The 24,850-nt window shown below is 36.9% G+C and overlaps 1 protein-coding gene across 1 annotated transcript in view; it reads right to left on the reverse strand.

Moving 5' to 3' along the window:
* Window positions 1–24,850, reverse strand: part of Itga4 (integrin subunit alpha 4) — a 70,802-nt gene that overhangs the window by 20,481 nt on the left and 25,471 nt on the right. Inside the window, exons 10-17 of the mRNA XM_035446881.1 lie at window positions 21,900–22,011; window positions 19,887–19,981; window positions 18,680–18,770; window positions 18,046–18,091; window positions 17,542–17,696; window positions 15,745–15,899; window positions 4,996–5,145; window positions 3,102–3,178 (exon numbers count right to left, since the gene is read on the reverse strand). Coding sequence (XP_035302772.1) covers window positions 3,102–3,178; window positions 4,996–5,145; window positions 15,745–15,899; window positions 17,542–17,696; window positions 18,046–18,091; window positions 18,680–18,770; window positions 19,887–19,981; window positions 21,900–22,011 — 881 coding nt within the window. The remainder of the gene's footprint in view (window positions 1–3,101; window positions 3,179–4,995; window positions 5,146–15,744; window positions 15,900–17,541; window positions 17,697–18,045; window positions 18,092–18,679; window positions 18,771–19,886; window positions 19,982–21,899; window positions 22,012–24,850) is intronic.

Raw genomic sequence — 24,850 nt, forward strand, 5'->3', positions numbered from 1 at the left:
CAAGCTTTCTGCTCTTTCATACTTGATCACTTGTTCCACATCTAACAGTCATATTAGATCCTTCATTCCCCCAAACTATCCCCTAAGTCTTCAATCACCATATATGAACTTGAATTTTCATGGTAACAGCCCATAGCTTTTCAATACTTTTCTTCCTTCCACAATTGCAAGGAAGCAATCAATTACCTTTCCCAGCTTCTTAGCTCAAGCTAAGGTGAGTCTTAACTTATTTCCAAGGCTAACTCCTCTAATGTGTTACATGCTGCCTCTGTTGGAACTCCTGTTTCGTTCCTAGGAAACCTCTGTTGGTCACCTCTTGTTCTCCAAGTGTCCTGTTATGCTCTGAGAATACAAACATGAGGACAGGACTTGCCTCATAGCAGGTTCCAGGGCAGTGTGGAGAAAGACAATACAGTGTGCACTATGTCATAGGCCTAGGTATATAAAAGGGTCTAGGGGTAAGGAGCTGGAGACAGAGATAGATATCTCTTGGAAATGCTAAGGTTTAAATGCAGATTCATTGGGTGGATGAATAGACTAGAAGGACGCTGGGAAGAAGGGTGGAGTTGCAGGAGCCACAAGCCAGATGCAGAGTGAGCAGGATGGGAAGTACATCCATGAGGTAAATAAGCCTCGGGAAGCACATAGATTAATAGAAATTTGTTAATTAAAGTTATAGGAACTTAGCTAAAAATGAACCTAAACTGTCAGCCTAACATTTATAATTAACATTAAGTCTCTGTGTGGTTATTTGGGGAGCAGCTAGCTGGTGGGACAGAAAAGTTCACCTACAGGATCTCAAAGATAAAAATAAATAGAAAAAAAAAAGGATTGAAATCTAGGATTCCCATTCAGGCAATTAAGTAACAGCTACACCATTCCTGATTAATGACTAGTCAGAATCAATCTATGGAATACTCATAATGCTTGCCAGACAACAGCCCATGGGATGTGATAGTCAAAAATGCTGATTTAGGCAGCATGGGAATGCCAGGGAAGTCATAGTTATAAGTGAGGTAACACAGGAAAAGTATGGTCATGTGTGAATGGGTTGGCCATGAATGGGAATTGGAGATGATCTGAACACAACTGAGGCGAGGCTAGAAGAGGAAACAATAGGATCTCATCAAGGAGATGAGAGGAGAGAGCTTCATCAGGTGAAGTGAACGGCTTCCAGGTGCACCAGGGTAAATTCAAGTAGGAACTGAAAAGCATCCTTTGGGATTTAACCAAAAGTTACCCTCTTTGATTTATCCTTTCTTGGCCTCTGACCTGCACGTGCTGTGCCTTTCCATGATTAAATAAATCACACTCAAGAAACATATAAAAGCCAGGCACACGTTTTAAATCCCAACACTTGGGAAGCAGAAACAAGCAAATGTCTGTGAGTTCAAGGCTAGCGTGGTCTACATAATAAATTCCAGGACAGCCAGAGCTACATAGTAAGACCCTGCCTCAAAACAAAACAAAACAAAACAAAAAAACAAAAACAAAAAACAAAAAACAAAAATAACTAACCAACCAAACAAACAAACCCATAGAAACAAAACAAAGAGGAAGGAAAGAGAAATATGAAAAAAAATGATTATCATTTGTGTCCCCCATTGCCTTAATCACCAATCCTGCCATTTCACTACTACTTCCCTGAGATTTTCATCTTAAAATTTGCCACTGACACTTTCCTTCTGCATTTTAGATGCAAACTCCATGACCCTCCCCATCATTACGCTACCTTATCTTTATGTGGGATGGTAATATTTATGGCATCCTTTTTAAAAATCCCCCACTGATTATGCCATCAGGGCTTAGTTCTCTGAAAACCCTTTTATAGTCTCCAAAAGGTTTCTGTTACCTTTAAGCTCTTTAAATAAAAGGACTCCCAACATTTGATATGTGGTTATTCATTTTGTAATACTCACATATCTTCTCCATATGCAAGCTCATGAGTCTCTAATGTATAGAGAGAATTTTAAATGTGATGTTGAGAGTGATTTTTAAGTAAGGAGCTATGTCCCAAAGCTCCATGTTCTTAGTCAAGGTTCCTATCTTTGTGATAAAACACCATGACCATAATCTTACAGTTTTTAATCTGTCATCCTGAGAACCTGGAAGCAAGAACTGATACAGAGGCTATGGAGAAGTGGCTTGTTCAGCCTGTGTTCTTATAGCACCTAGGGCCACCAGACCCTCCCACATCAATCAGTCAGCCAAGAAAAAGCACCATGGGCTTGCCTCCAGGCCAGTCTGATGAAGGCATTTTTTTTGACTGGCATTCACATTTCCCAAATGACTCCTTCTTATGTTAAGTTGACATAAAATGAGTTAGTACCCACTGAATTGAACTTGTTCCAAGTAGCTCTGGCTTCCTTTATGTCCTACCTCCTGAACAAGTTCTCACTCCCCTGCCCTGTCACTGACACACCCTTGTCCTTCTTTCATTTCCCCTGGTCCACAGATGTGCAAAACAATTTGAATATAGGGAATCTCTACATGAGACAAAATTACACTGGTTTATTTTCCATTATAAAGTAACACTAGACATCCCTTTTTATCCAGCTCCTGCTTTATGCCAGATGCTATTCTAAGTACATTGAATCCTGTTGTTACTCTGTTTATTATCCTATGAATTTAAAAACAAGTTAGTTTACTTTTCTCAAATTTGCCAAAATATATCATTTTGCATGTCACTTTGAGTTGCATAGTCCATTTTTCTAGCTATAAAATATACTAACCATTGTGTAATAAAGTTAATTTTTTTCCATTAAAACTTTTATTGCCAGGCACTTAACAAATGTTGAAGCATAACTATGACTATGAAAATAATATTCAAAGGTGCAACTAAATCCTGAAATATCTTCTGAGTTATAAGAAAAATTTAAAGCATACTCCATAAAACCTTAGGGCACTCATATGCTTTCGTTCTTTAAAAAATGCTAATGTATGAATGACATAGGCATCATTTAGAGCGTCACAACAAAACACTGTCATTTTGTAGATTTTTATATGATGCCAATACTCGTGGGCTAGCCCCTCTCTCACAGGAACCCACATGCATTTGCTCTTTATGACTTTTGATGACCAACAGAGTAAACTGTACTTACTTCAAAAATCCAATTTTTGCAGAAACTTGCAGATCAGCAGAACAATTTTCATAGGCACAAAACCTTGCAAAGTTTATCTAGAAATAAAACATTACAACCTTTATTTCAATTTCTATGTATTTAAAGAACAAGGCACCTGGGCTTGACAAAAATAAAAGTTACATATCAAACTATAACTTATGCCTCCCCCAAGGTTCAATCTGAGAACTAGTCAGAAGGGCCAAATATATAGTTTCAGGGCTAAAGACTCTCAATTCCCCTAGTAGATTCCAGGCCTAAATTTGTCAAGTTAAATAAGCTTTGAGAAATTATATTAAAGACACTATGAAGATACTTGGACTATCAACTGGAAAAAACTTTAATCTGCTTCCCCCCCCCCCCCCGACACACACACTTTCTCCTGCTATATTTGTTACACAGAAGTAGAGAATCTACCTTATTTTAGCATGGGATGGGTAGTGAATTATATCCAAGAATATAGCTATATATAGAAATTGGAAGTCATAACTTTGTGGAAACATTGAAAAAAATTAAATGGTAGCTTTTTCAATTTATTAAGCTCTAATTATTTGATAAGGATCCATGCGCACTACAGGGTATGTATATACTAGGGATATACTATGTAAAAGCAAAGAAAGGAAATAACTCAAGTAATAGGAATAAGAGAAGAAGGGGAAAAAGATGCAAATAAAAATCCAGAAAGTCAAAGAAAGAACAATGTACACAAAGTGGGAAGTGAATAATCCATGACATGATAGCATAGACAGCCCACACCTGGGGAAGTTGAAATGTAAATGTTCCCCCAAATGATTAGTCAGTATGATTTTCATCCTGCTGTTCCTAATTGGAGAGCACATGGTTCTAACATTCAGATTAAAAATTGCTAATATTTTCTCCTGTGTGTTTACAGTATTGGCATTTAAATTATTGAAAATATTGGAAAAGAGTCAGTATTGAAAACTGAAGTTCAAAAGAAGAATTTTAAAAAATTCTGACTGACTCACATAACTATTTTCATGTAAGACTGTGGAAATTTGCTCTTAAGTTGTTATGTTCATTTGATCAAGTATTCTAGACTAGATAGCAGTGAGTTTCTGTCTGCCATCAGTCCATGCTTTAATGAGAGCTTTTGAGTATGTTCTAATGCATCCTGTCAAATACATTCATGCTGTTAGACTTAACTGTCTTGACACTGGAACTCCCAGGAACAAAAGTATTATCAGCGAAACTGAAATACTTGAGAACACTTTAGGAAAAAAATAGCAGTTCACTGGCCAGAATGCTGGGTTTGTCTTAAAATGCAGTTGTTACTGAGATGTGGCTAAATACATACAATGCAGTTTTTAAAAGAGAAATTGTATCACATAATAAATGTGTTTATAAACGACAAAACTTCAGCAGTTTAATTGAGCAATATAGAGTGGATCCATGGGCAGGGACATAAGGAGAGAATGTGAGAAATAAACTAGAAAGGAGATCAGTGAGTGCATGAAATGACATTGAATAACTAACCGACAATTCAACCAATGTCCAACATGGTTTCTCTTGAGTAATTCATTTCTTCAAGGAGGAAAAAAACTAACTCATGTTTTACATTAATATTTATACACAGGAAAGTTACTCTTGTGTATAAATGAAAGTTCAAACAGACTCAGTTGAAATCCCAAAGGGACACACACACACACACACACGCACACGCACACACACTCGACAGAGACAGAGAGGGAAACAGATATACAGACAGAGAGACTGACACAGACCTATTTTAAATCTATTCTCATCAATAATTAACAATCCACAAAACAATCCAGGAACATTTTAATGAATTATGTAATATTTTAAAATTTTTTCAATTAAGTTACATAATGCTTTAAACACAAGAAAAGACTCATACCGTTTTTCTAATCATGTCTTTTTCTTTTTTCTGCTGGAGGATTGGCTGAAGTGGAGAGAATTCCTCTGTCTTTCTTTTGGTGATCACATCATGCCCAAGGTGGTAAGTGGCCTCAACCTGAATAGGAGTGAGGATGTCTCGCACATCTTTCTAAGAGAATTGAAAACCATATGTACAAATTAAAAAGTAAACATGAATTTAAAAAGATGCAGAAAACTTCATCCTTCTAAAAGTCCAGACACAAATACAAAAACCCATGTTTTAGCAGAACTTCTTTAAAAAGCTTGGAATATGTGTTCTTTTTGCCCTATAGTAATACCTCTGTTGCTTGTGACAGCACAAAGAGTATAAAGTGAAAACTAGTACTATCTGACAATGTTTTCAAAAGTCTGAATTTCAGCACTGTCCCACCCATGCTATTCTTCTATGATTGTTGCAGCTTGGTATTATAATGTAAACATTTTTCATTTACACACTCAGTAAATAATTTCAAAGATCTCCTCAATACTTTTATTCCATTTACTACTTATAGAGAAATAATGTCTCTCAATAAGATTTCCCTAAAGCTCTTAGAAGACTTTGTATTCAGTTTTTTTCATTTAACTTCATGTTTATTACTAAATTTCCTTTTTTGCTGTTTATCATAATGACTTTTCCCCCTTGTATTCTAACATCATGGCTGGTAATATAGGAGAGATTGTTAGCTTTTACTTCTAAGTTTATTGAATTTTCTTATTGTGATGGTTTTGCTGATTTCAGTGTTATTATGATTCACAAACAAAAGTTCATAGGTTTATTTATCAATCATACAGTAGTAGTAACCATTAAGAAATCCATTCTGCTTTGTAAAGAGTTCTTTCATGTATAGTGGCTTTCTGATTTCTACATAACACTTCTGTGTCTATTCTTATTGCGAGGTGGTGAAAAACACACTTTTGAATAATTAGGTTAACATTCATTTTAGTATGTCTCCAATGACACAGCTCATGTGTTTATTTCAATTATCATTTTTTATATTTTAATCTTTATTTCTACAGGCATACAATAGTTTTATCTCTTTTGGGAATATTTTTCATCACTTAGAATGTTTTTATTGTGTTTGCAATTTCTTATTTACTAATATCTTCATCGAAGTTATGACATCTTATTTCAAAATTAATTCCTGACATATGTACAAATTAAAATAATCTAACCAGGTGGAAATAACCTGAAAACTTTCAGGATTCAATTAAATTAGCACTACAATACATCCAAAAGTTGTTTTGGAATCGAGAACACATTCATGGGAGTGAGGTAAGACACAAAGCATGGTGTTGCTTGCTCAAGACTCATAGCAAAAAAATAGAAGACGTGAAACACTTGGGCAGGTAGATATCCCTTTCTCCTTGTCTGGAGAGGCTAGTGTGATTTTACTACCAAAGCAACATATAAACATTTATAACAGAAGTCAATTGAACATTACACGATTAAAGACATGTTGACCAGTATATACAAGCATGTTAAGCACAACAAAAGCTAAAATTAAAAATGATCTCAGAATTTAAGAAGGCTTGTTTTAATCAACTAATACAGTCCATGACCAGGACCATGTAGAAAAATTCATGTGTAGTCTTCATTTTTCTTGGCATAGAATTGTTACTATATCTAGAAAATAATTTTAAGAATGGAACACAGACTTTGGTTTCTGTCATATGAACCATTTAATTGTCAAGCTCAGACTGACTCAAACTTCCTATGTCCTTTTCAACTTGCAAGTCCATTTTAATAAATGCATTCAGCAAATTCTTTCTCAACTATTCAAGAACTCAATTATTTTCACCCCAGACAGACAGATTTTGTTTTTACCCTGCCACATCCTCAAGTGGCTCCAAGGATAGACAGAGTGCGTATACTGAGGGAATGAAGAACGCACAGACACACAGCACACATACAGAAACTCTGGCATCAGGTGGGCTATGCACTCTGATGGAGTGGTGCCAACCATATAGTAACTGGGAACCTCCAGGCATTTATCATGTACAGCACAGAGGTAGCTAGTCTCAGTAATAAGTATCTATATATCAGCAGTTTCAGGCTATGAACAGCCATGAGGAGGAAGATACTTTACTAATTTTTATACACATAGGTGTAACGTGAGGTTTTCTTGCCCCAGCTAGGTCCAGCTGCCCTTCTCTACCCTAAATGAACATGGAAGACTTATATTAGTTATAAAGCTGTTGGCCACTGGCTATGGTTTCTTATTAGCTAGCTCTGACTTAATTATTAATCCATTTCTATAAATCTAAGCATTTCCACGTGGTCTTCTCTTACTGGAAGAAAGGTCTGGGCCTCTTACTCTGTTGGGGTCTACATTGCATCTGCTCAGCATCTCCATAGAGAAGAGAGGAGAAGAAAGAGATTTTCTGCTTGTCCCTGCTTATATATTCATTATGCCCTGCTATGTGTCACTTCCTGCCTGGATCACATGGTGACTTCTCTTTATTACATTTCCCAGAATTCTCCTTGTCTCCTAGTCCCACCTATCTTGCTTCCCTATGGGCCAACAGTGCTTTATTCAACAGTCAATAAGATAAACAAATACACAGAAGAACATTCCCCATCACATAGGTCAGTTGTTCATAAATACATACACTTGCACACACTGTCAACATTCTCACTTGAACCAGAGGAAGGTTTTGCCAGTTCCAAGCCTGACCCACATGAAGAAGGCTTTGCCATTCCCATGGGTCCTTAGCATGGGTATTCATTCAATACTTCATCTGCTCTTTACACATTCCTTCTGGCTTCCTTGTCTCCTCACATCAACCCCTACTAAAGTCTTGTATCTGAATTCCTGATTCTCCTACTAAGTAACTTGTTTTTAATGAGCTAGCAATCAACAGTACTTAATGGGTAGGATAAAACTTATCTTTTAAGATTATTGCTATATTATTCACACGATAAAATCAATCTAATAAATTTAAAAAGGTGGCACATACTACATGAAAGGTTGCATTTATTCAATGTCCTTTTCACAATTATAAATAGAAAAGATGCAAAGGTTCCATCTTTTATTCACATTTTGGATACTCATATATTATGCTTAAAAATATATGGTCTAAAGGCAGAAAATTAGTGTTCAAATCTTGAGTCTGTTAGATAGAATCTGAGAGGTAGAAACCTGTTTGTACAACTGGAAAAGGTATACAAAACCCCCATAACAGCTTTCATAATAAAGCTTTGATTTAAAAAAAAAGTCTTAACTGACAGACAATCATGAGATCTTCAAGCTGTTTAAAACAGGAATTAGACATAAGATGTGACAGCTGAATTTTGTTAACTATGTCTTCTGACATTAGAATGTCTCTTGGTTAAATGTCTTTTATGATGAAGATAAGTTGCTACCACTGTATCAGAACACGTGGTCCACTGCATTTTCCTACACGTGTGCAGTAATGAAGGGAGGATCTTTATCTTTTAAAGACCTTGGGTTCATTATGACTTCATTTATGTCATGGTTTGGATCTCTAATATGGGCTTTTAGAGAATTGTGAGAGGGCTGGAGAGATAGCTCGGCCGTTAGACAAAAATATAAGAGAATCATGGGAAAAATATTCTAAGGAGCAATCTGGCCCACCATGATTTGTGATAGGAAAAGAGTTACTCACTTTATCCTTGAGTATGCCACCTATCCCTTAAATATTCATAAAAGCTTCTTAAAATCCACAGGCAGAACCCACTGGGCTGTTAGCCCTCCTTTGGGGGAGCTTTCTCCAGTCTCTCTTTGGAGTGAAAACTTTGTTTTACTTTGTTAAATAAACTTCTTCTTAAAGTGTCTCTGCTCTCTACTGAATTGTTCACTTCAAGAAGACAAGAACCTAGAGACTCTGAAACAGATCCTTTACTATCTATATAACCTTGGCCAGATTATTTACTTTGTTAATGCTTTGCTACATTATCTGAAAATGACAGTGCCAATGATGGTGGTGATGTCTGCATACTTCTGGAATGGTTAGATAGCATTATGTATGCAAAATACCTAGATGTTATAATATTACCTATATATTACTTCAAATGTGGCTATATAACTCAGCCAATCAAATACTGAAATTTAGTTTAATAAATGCTGAGAAACATCTAGAGGCATAAGAATGTGGAACTGTTGTCACTCAAAGAACATTAAGTAGAAAATGGTGCTGTAGCAACTATTAGATTTATAGTAACCAATGGCACCTGAAAGAGCTGGAGTCTGAACTAAGTGTTCAAGATACCGGATTACTTTTTTTTCTTTTATCTCCAGATGTTCTTTATTAAATTACTTGGTAAATGATCATCTCAACAGGAAACCTTGACCATATTGGAATGCTGCAAATCAAAACCCAAATCCCAAGTTATCTACTTGTGAAAATGGAACAGCTTGAAGCCCTGAGTATCACAATAGCGAACTTGATTGAATTATTCCCTGGGCATAGGAACTAGACAGCCACTGAATGTCCCTCCACACGTCCACTGTTTTAATTCTTCTCAATAGGCTTGCTTTGACCAAATCATATGTTATCTAATTCATACTAATTTTCCATGAGGTCTTCTCTACATCTGGTGTACATTACTTTCATTATCCTAATTAGCTATTAATTATGCTTTCTCATAATATATGAAATGTGCAAGTGCTTTTGTCAGAAAACCACACTTTTTAACTTTATCTGCTCCACCTAAAGACAGAAGCTAAATAAAATATTAAAAATGTCTTAGAGTAACAGAATAATTATTTGGGAGGCTAAGTATTGGGAAATTTTCTTAAAAGTTTATATTTGAACTGACATGTGCTATTATATTAAAAATAATGAAAATTCAAAGCCACATTTTTGTGTGACTTTTCATAAAATAGTACCCACAAGGATGCAAATTAGCTCATGCCTAAAATTAGCCAAAGTCTGTATTCTTTCTCTTTCATAGAATTCTGTATGTCTGACTAACTTGAGAACTAAACTGTAGGTCCATATCCTCTTAATGCACTTAGCTACAAGAGGAAGTTTTTAAAGGGAGCTGGTCAAAACATAAAGTTAAATTTTATGTCAAGACATAAACATTTGAAGATATTTATTCATGGGCCCATTGTGCACATGAAGACTCAAAATATTTGAAGATAAGTCAGTACCTCTATCAGTCTATCAACCATAATCCACATAGATGTGTGAACATAATTATTCTAACACATTCACGCATGAGTACAGGGAAAGGAGGGCCATGTTATTAGCACTGGAGAGGACTATGGAGACGCTTAAAAGAATACAAAAAAATGCCTTTGTTGATAAATAAGCCACATGCAATGCAAAAATCCCATTAAAGTGTAAAACTCTAGGACTTTTAGTATTCAGACTGATACAACCACTCTAGCATGAACACACACACACACACACACACACACACACACACACACACACACACCAGCATTTTCATTAGGCCCCAAAGAAACTGCTACCTTTTCTTAATCATCTCCCTATGGTTTTGTTTCTCTCATCCCTTAGCTACCACACAAGTCTACTTTAGAAAGATTCTAAATGAACACGACACTGAACTGTTAGATATCTGGACACCAGAATTTGGAGAAAAGATACCCACCCTAAGATTTCACTTTTCTCTTAAAGAATTCTTTTAGCTTGGCTTTCTGACAATCTTCTTTTTAGCTTGGCTCCTCTAAAGGTGACTCTTAGCAGTCTTTATTGTTTACTCTGATGAGGGAGTGACAGAGTGAATCTGGTCAATTTCAGGGACTTCCTGAGGCTATTTGAGTTGTTGAATTTCTGTCTTAAGAAACTTTGCTGCATGATAGTGTTTCAGTCTCAGAGGAAAGTTATACAACACCTGGACACAAGATTATTCTTTTATGTTTGAGTCATTTTTCATAGCTTCCACAAAGTATCAGAAAATTGTGTGAATCACTGTTTCAGAGATTTCAGCTGATGATCACTTGATTCTGTTGCTCCTGGCCCCACTGTGATGAGGCAGAACATCATGGTGGAAAGCATCTTTTGAAGAAAACTGGATCAGCTCATTCTTGACCCAGAAAAAAAGCAGAAACCTATTGATTTCCTAGAAGGGGCTTAGGCCAATTGGACTACCTGAAAAGGACTGTCTTGTTATGGAATATTACTTTAACTAGGTAAAGAAGTGTTAAATTTGTTTATGCTCCATTTGTTTAATTATGTAAAGATGTATTATATTTGTTTATGCTGCGTTTGTTTAACTCTGAATATATGTTGCTGTTGTATTTGCCTGCCTGAAGCAGCTGGTTGGTCTAATGAAAAGCTGAATGACCAATAGCTAGGCAATAGCTAGAGAGATAGGTGAGGCTGGTGGGCAGAGAGAATAAGTAGGAGAAGGAATTTTGGCTCAAGGACAAGAAAGGGGAGGGAAGAGAATGAGAGATAATGAGAGTGAGACACTTGCAGCCAGCCAGCCAAGCAGCCACCAGTCAGCCAGACACAGAGTAGGACATACAGAATGAAAGGTAAAAAAATCCTCAAGGCAAAATGTAGATAAAGAGAACACAGGTTAATTTAAGTTGTAAGAGCTGGTGGGACAGGCATAAGATAAGGCCAACCATGGATAACTAATAATAATTCTCGGTGTTATCATTTGGGAGCTGGTTGGTGGCCCAAAAGAAACCCTGCTGCACACTCTCTGACTTTTTGAGCTGTCCGTGGACTGTGGAGTGTGTCCAGGTTTCTTAGCTTTTGTGATCTGTCACCCATGTTATGATGGGCATTGGTGATCCAAAGGTCTTTGAGTCATTTCTGCTCCTGTAAGTAAACCCTCACCAATATTCCTGTAAGTAGTCCCAATAAAACTTACTGATTAACCAAAAAAAAAAGAAGCTTTAAATGCACAGAGAATACAACATCTAGAACTTGCTAAATATTTATTGATTTTTGTGCCCTTTGTAACAAGACTACAGAAACACAACTATTGGAAAGATAGTGTCCTCCTTCAACATCCCTACCATCTATTAAGGAATTAACTTGTGTTACAACACTCAGTCTGCAACTAGAATGCCACAGTATCACTATAGTTATATAGTTTGCTGGCGCTCAGCCTTAGAGCAAAAATGTATTGATATGTGGACCAGCTGACAGTATTCTGTGCTTAAAAACTAACTTCTTTGCAAATAACACATCGTTAAGCTATATACATATATTGCTCAAAACTGCAAGCAATTGTGACAGATAATACAAATAAGACACTAATCATTCTTGAAATAATGATTATGGTAAGAAGATGAACTTTAGAAATTATGTAAGAGACTTAAATGACAGATTAAACTATCTTCATTTAAAAACCAATGTTTCAGAAATATCAGAGCTTATGGTATTATGGTTTAGATCTGCCATGCCCTTCAAAGCCCATTTGTTGGGTTTGGTCTCTAATGCAGCAATGTACAGAGTGATATGTCTGGATGAAATTGGGTCATGTAAACTCTGATCTTATCGACAGTCTAATTCTTTTATGGTTTCTCCATTTTGATGGACTACTGGAAGATAGTAGAAACTGAGCAGAGAGGCCTTAATTCAAAGGGGAGGATCCTGGGCCTCTCTTGCTTTCAGGCCCTTCCTGCCAGTCCTTCTTCCTGGATAGAAAGAGCCTGTGTTTCATAGGTTCTCATGAGCTGAGCAATTTATGCTTATCTTCTGCCAATGTGCTCTGTTTCATCCTAGGCTCACAAACAATGGAGGTGAGCAACCATGCAATGAAACCATATGCCAACATAAGCTTTTCTTTCTATAATTTGATCCATCTCAGGTATTTTATCACAACAACAGAAAGCTAACACAATCTACTGAATAGATAGACAGATGGGAATCATAATTTTAATAGAACATATTGCTATTAGGGCACTAGATCTCAGTGTATTGATGATGACAGGTATTCCTCTTTCTCCTGTCCAAGTATGGATTAGTGTATACCAATGATTAACAAATATTAATTTGAGAAGGCAATTGTGTTTTCATCTCAGCAAGTTCACAACTGAACAATAGAAGGTTTCAAGCAAAAGTTGTTTCTTTTGCAATTTTTGTCTGAATTCATAGAAATTATGTATCTAGTTGCTTGGGCTAACCACTCTGTAATTCTCTCTCTCTCTCTCTCTCTCTCTCTCTCTCTCTCTCTCTCTCTCTCTCTCTCTCTCTCTCTCTCTCTGGTTTTTCGAGGCAGGGTTTATCTTGATTGCTTTGGAGTCTGTCCTGGAACTCGATCTGTAGACCAGGCTGGATTCGAACTCACAGAGATCCGCCTGCCTCTGCCTCACAAGTGCTGGGATTAAAGGCAAATCTCTTTTTCAAGAGTCTGATATAGACTCTGTTAGTAAAAGGCATAGACTCTGTCTTCAAACACCTCTTAATCCATCTATTACTGCTGCCTGTGATGGAAACATCACTCTGACCCTAGTGCAATCAGTAGCATTTTCTGTGTCAATGCTTGGAACCTATCATCCACAAACACCCTCTTCACAGCAGCTAGAGGGCTTTTCATACCGAAGTAATACACACTCAGCTCAAACTTCTACAATAGATCTCCATCTCACTCAGAGAAAACCCCACAGATCCCATCAGGTCTATCTTGCAAGTGTTCCCCGGACCTGTACTGCTCAATTTTTAGCCAACCTCACCTCTCCATTGTCCTTTAAAACTACCTGCCACCCTCTTACCCTGAAGCATTTCTCCTAGCTCCCAAAACCTTCTGCTCGTACACCCGAGATTCTCAAAATATGGTTTCTGAGCCAGCAGCACTAGTACTATCCAGGAACTTGACAGAATGCAAATCTGCAGGTCCATGCAGTCAATGCCTCTAGCCACAGTCTAGCATGTAGTATTTTAAAAGTCCTATAGGTGTTATAGTTACACACTGCCAGATCACTGCCCAACTTTGTCTCTGTTTTATTAGGAAGAGAGAGGGGACAGGGATTTGGGGTTGCTATCCTGTGCTTTCAACTGTAAACATAAGAAGGCTAATGTTTCCAACTGTTGTGAGCAACCACACAGGCAAGCGTAGAAAACTGCAACTCTTGTACCCCCTTCAAAAGTAACAGCTACAGTTCCTTGGCAGAACTCAAAGCTGCAGTTCCCACTTTGGTGGTTCCCATATCTTCTCTGGATTTGCTATAAATGAAGGTTGAAGTTGTCTATGGCATTTATAATTATGCACTTAAGTTTTATAAGAAACCTCCCTCACTTAAAAATTCAAAGTAACTTAGGAAAAGGAAAAATGCTTTGTAACAAACAATGACTTTTTAAAGCCCTACATAATACACATCCCATCCCATCACTAGGTACTATAACTGAATACTCACTGTAGTACAGGGCTTGGAATGCAACTAAGTGCTGGAGAGTCTGCCTAGCTTACTGTCATTGCTCTCCAGCCTTGCAATAACAACAACAACAACAACAATAATAATAAAGATCAATAATAGACCATTCATGATAGGGCCCAAAGTCAACAGTGTACCTCATTATCATGAAAGCCATGGTAACTCTGTAGGGATACATACAACAGAGCATGGAAACCTCTGCTGCAGTATAATTCTACTCCAAATGTGCTCGAAGAAAATGTACAATTTGGACAATCCCTTATTTATAGGAACAATGCCAGAGAACAGGACAAAATAAACCAGCTCAATTTGCTGCTATTTTTACAACTTAAATACAACCTGCTTCCTTGAGAACATCTAATGCTAGTCTTCATGTTGCCCTGAAAATGGCCTCAGTTTTTCTCTCTGTAATTGACTAATATAAGTCAAAACACATCTGTGAAGAAGAAAATGAAAGGACCTACCGAATCCCCACCACATAACTGATGGCTACATTAATATTGTTCTCTGCATTTGGCTCTTAATAGCTTTAGTCTAATACAATAAACCCTGTGAAGGGCTATGGGGAAATGTCTTGGGGATTCGTGCTCTCCACGAAGCACAGTGTACCAGTCTTGATGCTTGCTTGCCTTTTCCTGGAGTAAGTATCTGAGGGAAAATTAAGTTCTAAGCCGGGGCTACGATTTCAAATCCCAGAAAGGGTTCCTAGGAGCAGTTTGGCTTTCTTGTGACAATAGATTTTCTGATGAAGTACATTGTTCCCTAATGAGAAAAAAAAAAAAAAAAAAAGACCTGGCACAGCTTCATATGCTAAAATTTAACCAATGTGAGGAGCATGATGCTCCATTTGGGAATGAGTGTTTTAATAAAACAAACATGAAATTTACTGTGCTTTGGCAGGATGTCTCCCAAACCATCATGAGAGCTGTCATCCTGGTCCACAGATGAGTCCCACCGTGCCACAACTGTACCAGCTCCCACTGGCACCCCAGCACAGTTGGAGCAGAAAGAAAGAATCCAAATGGCTTCTGCCTAGCTGGGGTCATGGAAAACAAACTAACATCCACCCTACCTAAACACACTATAGAGAAGAGCTCTCTATAGAGAAGAGCTGGGGCTCAGTAAAATGACTCAGGCATGTTTCCAAGCAAGTGGGTAAAGGAGAACCGGGAAATAGCAACCATAGGAAGGGAAAGGCAAGTCTCTAGATGCAAGGATACAGGCAAATGTGATCAGACCAAGATAAAGATAAACCTTGGAAGTGGAGTTTACATCCTCCAGGTTGATACTGCCTGCTGTTTTAACAGGGACAGGAAGCTAACAGTCCAGAAGCACACATTATACAGTAAGTTGCTGTTGTATGGACAATATGGATGTCTATGTTTCATAATAAGTACTTTTCTTACCCTCATGAATGCCTGGTGTGTCCTACATTTCTCTCCACTGCTTGAAACTCTTATATTTCCAGTGACTGTGTCCGAAGTTCCATTAGAGAAGAAGTAAAATCTTGATGGAGACTCCGCCTTTCTGTGCACATCCAAGCTCATGTTGTAAAACAAAACTGCAAAAGCAGAGTAAGAAGTATAATTAGCATTCTCGTGTTCAAGGCACTGAGATGTTAACAGGTATGTGTCATAATGGAAGCACCTCAAGTTCTTCCATTAGATTATTTTAAACAGTTCAACTGCAGTATAAAAAAAGAAATAAAATCTATTTTCAAAACTGTTTCAATAAAATAAAAATGTGATTTATTAACTTCTTTTCAAGTTTTTGTTATTGACATCTTTACTTACTTGCTCAAGCCTTCCACATGTAAGAAAGTGAAAGGCATACTATCAAAATCATTACTACTAATAAAAGTTTTTGGAGTCACTTCCATCTCCACAGCACCTGGTGACAGAAGTGCAGACGCGCTCTGAGCTCCTACACTGCTCAGGATGAATCTACCTTGTGTGATTACAAGGCTAACTTCAAACACAGTAAGGTTCACTCATTTCTCTTTTTGCATTTACAGGCTTTATATTTTTATTTTCCCATGTAAAATAAAAATACAGGTCATAAGCCTCACCTATATAAAATGGTTTACTAAGATAAAATTACCTTCCTTTCAGTCCAATCATAGTTAGTCATCCTCAATGGCTTTACTGCTCATAGTTTGACCCTATAGAGTTAATCTGTGCAAAAGAAAAAATACATACACTTTCTCAACTATTCTAGTGCTTTGAATGGTTGATTTCAAAACTAACATAGTAAATATTCAACTGAAAAATAAGACCCTCACATCAGAAAAAATGGGGGATTAAGAAGCCATAAAATCATCAAGGCTGATTATAGCAAGGAAATAGCCCCATTTCCTGACTCTAAATGGACTCTTCACAAAGTGAGTGAAGCACAGCACTCCACTGAGTTGCCCCCACTGAATAGGAGGAGTGATGTGTAAGTGAAATTCTACAGGATTTATATAAATCCTGCAGCATTCATTTATACTTTAAGAGCAACTTACATTTTTCAAGGTATTTTACCCACTCATTTCAAGGCAACATTAGCATAAAACCTGCATTACTCTTACATTTATTTTCAAATAAATCTTTCAACCATCATTTAATTTAGAAAATAAAGCCTAAATCAATTGACTTCAAAATTTCAATAACTATAATTTAATAACCTAGTGAGCAAGAGAGAGCTGCAAGTGAAGTAGCCATCTATAAATTCATCACCTGAGTCCAAAGCAAAGGGAAGGAGGGCAATAAAAACCTATTCCCATCAAGAGGGAGAACACACTGGCTTTATCAAACAACCTTACTATGTGGATTATAGTTAATAAGGAGCCATTTGATGACAATTATAAAGCATGTTCTTTAAGATCATTGTGACTATAAGTTTCATGTATTTGTTTTCAGACATTAAAAAAAAAATATCCAGCACAATGGAGTTGGAAGAACATGGAACTGGCCACATCCAGTCCTGTGTATCTTTCAGATAATCCATCAGCTTGCTTATGATAATGTGTAATTCAATCTGGGCTCACACTCCCCAGGTGCCAATAACCAGTTGAGTGGTTTACCCATCTCGGTATTACTGTAGCCCTGGCCAGGGCTTTTCAAGAGCATTATTGAAAATGAGGCATAAGGGCTAACAATTGACTCCTGGATTAAAGAATGGTGCACACTCCAGTGAGGCATTGGTTCTGTGGGCACACTTACTGATGTAGCCTGGAACCTCTTTGCCTTTATATGAGAAACAGAGTCTTAGATCCATGCACACAGAGGGAAGTCCATTTTCAGTGCAGTCAAATTTTGTTCTGTTTACTGACTCAGGATGACTTAAAGATGCTTCAACAATCACTACAGGCCTTGTCCTAAGAAGGAAATGAAATTATTAATATAGAATTACTTTACCCTAAGACAATAATTACATTCCCAACAACAAAGCAATGCCTATAAAATGTTTCATGGTAGTTTGTGTATCCACGCTTGCTTATATTTTGTGTACAGATCAAGAGTTTTCATTTAAATACATACAACCATTAACTTTATCTGATGGGCTGTTTAATCTAGGCAAGATGAGAAAAATACCCAAAAGTTTAATAATAAAACTTGATTATATATAAAGGAACATCAATAAGGCCATTGCTTTTGAAACCTCCCCTCCACTATCTACAATTAGGCCTGCTTATCAGTAAATGGTGACACACACATCCACCTCACCTTAGCAACACTGCAGAATCAGACCGAAAAGCACCAACCGCTACATCTGAAGGGGAAAAGAAAAAACACAGCATAGATTAATGATCACCATTAGTTAAAGAGAATTACCTTGCAGCCACAAATACTTAACTGTGTATCACCTTGTAACTATATCAAAATACCATTTACAGAAAATTAATTGGAAGAGACACGCTAGCATCCTCAGATCTATCCCCCCAATTATCTGAGTCTATTCACTCAGAAATAGCAGCAATCCTTTTGCAAGAAGGCAAAGCAATTGCATGCTAGAGACTTGTGGCATCACTGCTAAACAAAACATAATGCTTTGAGTTAGAAACATACATCCAGAAGGCTCCTTTCATCTTTTAAACCAGACTTCTCCTTTCTTTTCAACACATGTTTGATTTCTTAGGTACTTCTTTCTTTCTCAAGAACAAGGGTTCTAACATTAAGTCACCAACAGTGAAAAACTGATGAATTGCATGATCATTTCAGGCCCAGCTTCAAACCTTAAGAATTTAGAAACACAATTGCAAGTGACCTGAAGTCCTATACATTGATTTTCCATGTCCACAATGAAGCAGAACTCACAAAAGAGCTTTTGTGTTCCAGAAATTGGACAGTCTCTACTCACCGACATAGCCATTGTTGTCTGCATCAATTTGTCCTGAGATAGACTGTCCAAACATCCTTAGAGACTCACTGATTTGAAGTCCTTCAATTCTCTGAAGAAAAGGGAAGGAGGGGGAATTTTTATAGGAAATAGTTATCGAATATTTACTATTTCCAAGATGTCAACTTAGTTAAATAATGGACCTTCTGAGGCTTGCCCTAGCATAGTAACTATCAAAATGCATTCTACATAAACCAAATTCTTTAAAAGAGGCAAATTTTCTGACATTGAAATAGAGATGAAATCTATTTTGTTACTAAAATTTTTTGTGGTGAAAAGACATTTTGCAGTATAGTTTTTAGTTTTTCCAAAACAATTCTTATTCCCGGTCTTTGAAATTTTTTCACGTTCTGGGTTTGCTTCCTTAATCAACATAAATAAATAAACAAATCATTTGGAAAACAAAATATCTGTTATTACTGAGCAGTTCCTACTGTTGAGATTTATCAAGAAAGCCTGCTGATTTGGACAGATTGCTTCTTAGCCTTTAAGAGCATCCCTGGCATCAGTCTGATCCATCTATTTTATTTCATGTCCAGACACTGATTTAGAAATACATGGTTGCTGTTCACAGTGAAAAAAACAACTCAGTATCTTTTATGTGACACATACCCAACATCTCTATTAAATTTAGAAGGACACATGCCCACATAGCTATTGGACCTTTGGAAAATTTTTTTTCTTCTTAGAATTTGAATGTAGGTCCTTTTATGCATGGAAATGCTCTGGGTTTTCAAGTTATAGAAGTGAAATGAGAGTTTTGTCATACAATTGTGTTAAGATGTTATCAGTTTAACTACTGTATACTGAAGCAAACATGGTATAGCTCTGTAAATCATGATGCTTTAGCTGCAAGAAAGTACAGTTGATGTCCAATTGGGCATACTTAGAAAAGCATGGCCATAGCCTTAAGAAAACATGTGACATCACACACACAGACATCACAAATAGGATAAAGACAAGAATAAAATTGGACTAGAACTCTATGGGAATAAATGGCTTAGAGAATATTGTTTTCAGAGTCAGTTAAAATAGGATCATTTACCAATATTATATGGAACTATAAAATGTTAAGTATTTGAAAGAGAAAAACAGTCCACATTATCATTGGAGTGATGAGGGTACATTAATCACCAACACCTCTTTGTAAGATCAAATACTGTCTTACCTGTGAATAGGTGGATGAGATCCCATCTACTCGGCCATTGTAAATGTAGATAGCACCTCGCAAATCATCTTCTTGTGGAGCACCAATAGCAATATCTGTTGGATTTAAATAGGAAAAAATAAGAAATTTTGGATACCAAGAATGAACTTTTCATGGTCAAAACGCCCTCTTCCAAAGAAACTCAAGAAAAACAAAAACAACAGCAACAACAACAACAGCAAAAAACCCTCTAACATCATAATGTTTAGGATTGTGCATAATAATTTGTGCATGGAAAATAAGAGAGTGGGTAGTTTTGAAGGGCACTTTTCAGAATGACGAAGCTTGCAAAGGCTCCAGATATACCTCTGGATGCCCACCTCAGCTCTACTGCTGTGCCCTGCTTTTCTATGGATCCCCAGATTTTAATTTATGTGTCTTGATTTCTTCACTCACAGAATGGGATCACAACAAGATGCAAGCTTAATATGAAAGGGTACATCAACTGCATAGAACAGTATCTGGCATGTTATAATATGATACTTGTGGTTACAAGAGCCTTAGTTTCCAGCTTCTAGACTTTGCTATTCTTTTAAAATAACTTCTGAAACACTTCTTCTTCCAGTGGTATTAAACACACACACACACACACACACACACACACACACACACACACAGGATTTCAGAAAATGCATTGTTTTGAAAAATAATGTCAGAATGAATTTATTCTGATTCATATTGGGTTATGACACTAAGAAAAAAATGATGATCTCATGTGAAAAACACCCAAGAGTAACAGACATGCTGACTGATCTTGTTGCTTAAGTTGTGTAAATACATATAACATGAAGGAGAAAAATAATGTTCCATAGCTGCAGGATCACTTTATTGTTATGCCACATGAGTCTAAGTAGGTATATATCTATTAATGTGCAATGTTTTTAATTATTTTGACTGAAATATAAATAATAGAAAGTTTATTTTCATGATGTCACTTATTATTGTCTGGAAATGTTTTTCACAACCACGGTGGTAATTTTGGCTGATGTTTAATACAAACCATATTTTAATTATCAATGATAATATCAAGAAGACACAATTCTAAGCCATGAAAATAAATATTAAGAACTTAGTTGCTAAATTGTAGGAAATTACTGCACTATGGGAAAGTCCACACTCTCCTCTCACACACATTCACCATGTGTACAGTTTTATCACATCAATTAACTCCCAGTAATAGACTGAGAGGGGCTGCTCGTAGAGGTAGATATTTCTACAGTAAGGCTGATGTCCAGGGCAGCATGCATGGTTAACACAGTGCCATTCATTTAATCATGGAAATGCTTCAGTATCAGTTGGTGGATAGCCACTTCCCTGAATCTCACAGCTGACCCTCACCAATGCTGTCTGTAATTCTCTCTGGGACCCTTCCAAATCCTATGGCAAAGCAGCACCCAGACAGGGTGTTCCTGGCATAGCAGGTGTCACAAAAATATGCTCCATATTTGGGACCAGAATCAGTTGGGTTTGGTCAGTTTCTGTACTGTACTGTAAGTTAAATGTCATGGTCAGATGATATATATTCCTCATATTTTCTTTCTAAAATCAATATCCCTTTTAAAATAGAAAAATAATGGGTAACACAGTTTGATAGACATAATTTTTTAGAGTTGTGTAAAAAATTATGCTACTTATAATCAATAAAATGTTTTGAATATCACTTTGTAACTAACCATGGTAAAGATCAATGACTGACAATTATAACTGACATAACACTATAAAACTAGACAGCTGACCACTCTGGCACCATTTTCTTTTTTTTTTATTAGAAACAAGCTTCTTTTACATGTCAATCCCAGTTCCCTCTCCCTGTCCCCCTATCCCCATCCAACCCCTTTCTGTTCCCCAGGGAGGGTGAGGCCTCTATGGCCCCATTTTCAACAGAAGGGCAAACAGCACAAAACTACAATCATATTCTTTCTTGAACTATTTCAAATGTGGACATCAAGTACAAAGTTAGAGATTTTTAATCACCTTCAAAGCCATCATTATCAATGTCACCAAGATTTGCAATGGATTCCCCAAATCTTGCGGCATATTTGTCACTTCCGATAAGCACTGTTTCCATTTCGTCCATTTCAGCTCCCTAGGTAGAAATGGAAGAAAGGTGTCATTATAAAACTCCCTGACAACTTTACACATGATTTACCGCTATAATTGGATATGGATTTTTCTAATTCGTCAAACCACAGATTGATCTTTAGTACACACATCTCAGTTCAATTCAATAAATATTTATTAAGTCAACACATATAATAGCATGATTAGAGCTCAGAGGACATAGGAAATTGTCTAACTCATGATCCTTAGTTTTGAAAATCCAATAAATCATTTTGATAATTCAATTTAACAAATATTTATTGAGCTCTTGCTAAGGACAACACACTGTGCAGAGCAAGCAGGTGAAGAGGGTCAAAGAAGAGTATATATAACACACTTTCCTCCAGGAACCATGGCTACAAGGAGGGTGTAACACAAGCATGTACATGACTTACAAGTACAAATTGTTTCACACTAATGAGAAGAAAGGAAAATAATTCTAACTGAAGCAAGGAAGGAATTGCAATAAGGAGCAGGAGGGAAAGATGAGCTGATGGAGACTTCATAAAATGTCATACAAGGTGGCTACTGCAAGGAAGATATGGTTTTGATATATCAAAAACTTGATCAGTAAAACATGTTACATGTATGAGTGATATAAATAATGAACAAGACAACAAAAGCCAGATTGTGGTCTTACAGTATATAGCAATTTCATTAAAAGGGCAATTTGTTCTTTTTGAAATGAACAATAGCAAGCCATGTGAGGTCTCTGAATAAAGAATGGCATTACATGAGCTAACCATTGGAATCTCTGAAGTTGAGTTGTTACATATATATATATATATATATATATATATATATATATAATAAGGCAATGATGCTATGATAATGAGCGCTGATCATTTCAATCCCAAGCTTTAAAAACAAATCTCACGTGCTACTCATAGATCTCTTCCCTGGCACATCTAGTCTTCATTCCACAAACACACATTCTATGCTTTGCCAAGTGTCCTTCATCTTTTAGTGCACAATCAGAAATTCCTATTTTTTCTTCTCTCAAAATACTAGCCTAGACACAAGGGGGTTGGCCTAGGCCCTATCCCAAAGAATATGACAGACGTTGAAGACCCTCCCCATGGAAGGCCTCAGCCTTCCTGGGGAGCAGAAAGGGTATGGGATGGGTAGGGCGTTAGTTGGGGGAGGGGAAGAAGGGAGGGAGAGGGACCTGGGATTGACATGTAAAATAATTTTCTTTCTAATAAAAAAAAGAAATAAAAAAATACTACTTCTTCCTTGAAATGTTTTTGGCCCACAGTAAATAGTGTCTACTTTTCATATACTTATTACCTGTTATTTACCAAGTTGCATTATAATGACTCTTACATGATTGGCATCTCACCCAATCCTGAAGATTCATGGTCACAACTGGGATTATTTTCAGCTTCTTTTCATACTATGTTCCATTCTAGATTCTCACTAAGGATCACTTTTTTTTTTTTCAAATGAATTAAAAATTTGAGTTTATCTCTACTATCCACATGGCACGGAATTAAATCTGACGACCAAGAGATAAAATGGAGTGGCTCCTTAGGAAATGACTAAAGGGAAGGGAGGCAGGACTTCATAAAGGACAAATGATGTATAACCTCAAGACAATGCTCTTTTTGAAGAGTTTCAAGAGAAGTAAAGCGGTGATTGCTCTTGTTCAAGTATTATACAGCCATTGAGAATGGCAACCAAGCACTTACTGGGGACCCCTGAGAGATATTTAGTAGATTAGGTCGAAACCCAAGTCATTTAAGTAATTTTCTTTCTTTTAGTTTACTGAAAATAATCCTGGAATGACTGCCAGTCCAGGACTTCTATGAGCCATGAAAACAATGTAAGGGTAAACAAAACAGATGATTCCTCTCCCATGCTAGCACAGGTAATAGCAAACCTGGTAAAGCAAATATTATGCTTCTTAGTGTCAAGTACCATTTCAGAGAGTTTGGAAGTAGGTTAGATGTGAAGAAAGCAAGAGAAATCCACACTAGAGAATTTACAAATGGAAACCCATTACTAAACTGATCCCAGGATCCAGCAGCAGTGCTTCTGGTTAAGTAGGAGGGAAGGGGAAAGAGTAGCCTAGTGAGCCGGCTCTTCCTTTGCTCTCTGAGCATTTCTTTGAACTGTTTTCATGGTAGGGTGGTCCAAGATTTCAGTGCGGGGATGTTCCTTTACTTTCTGAGTGGTTTTTACTGTCAATATTTTTTAATTTCCTTGAAAAGAGAAAAAAACTTTACCAGATATTTATTAAATGAGGGGTACTTGCTGAACAAGGATCTAGTAAATACAAGGAAGGCCGTTTGTGAATGGGGACTGTGGATCATGTGGTGCAACATTGTTTGTGTGGTATCAATGCCATCTGAGAGATCACTGTCCACACAATAATATGTGCCTTTTATAAAATAAATTTTAGTTTAAAGAAAGTGTAGGAAATTTTTGCATGTGTAACTCTAGTCTAGATTTAGAATGTGGAGCTGTTTCCATCATTATAAGACTGGAAGCCTTCTCATTTGCATTGCATAGAGATTACTTAGATGCTTGAAATGAAAACTTGTCAAACTCTCTGGAATCTTTGAGCAAGCAAGCTTGCAAGCACACGCTAAATCTCAACTAAATGATGCTGTGTCCTGGGACATGAAGCCAGGTCTTATTTTCAAACCAAAGGAACAAAGAATATGGCACTAAGTATCCAATCTTTACTTGATTTGATGTACGGAAGCAAGGCTGTTCAGAGAAGGCCAGAACTCTGTAGACTGAATCAAGGCACCTGTTTCCACTATAAATACTGCCATGACTTAAAGCTGAACAAAAGTCGGTATTACCTAATTGAACAA

Source organism: Cricetulus griseus, chromosome 6, assembly GCF_003668045.3.
Source record: "Cricetulus griseus strain 17A/GY chromosome 6, alternate assembly CriGri-PICRH-1.0, whole genome shotgun sequence".
NCBI classification, from domain to species: domain Eukaryota; kingdom Metazoa; phylum Chordata; class Mammalia; order Rodentia; family Cricetidae; genus Cricetulus; species Cricetulus griseus.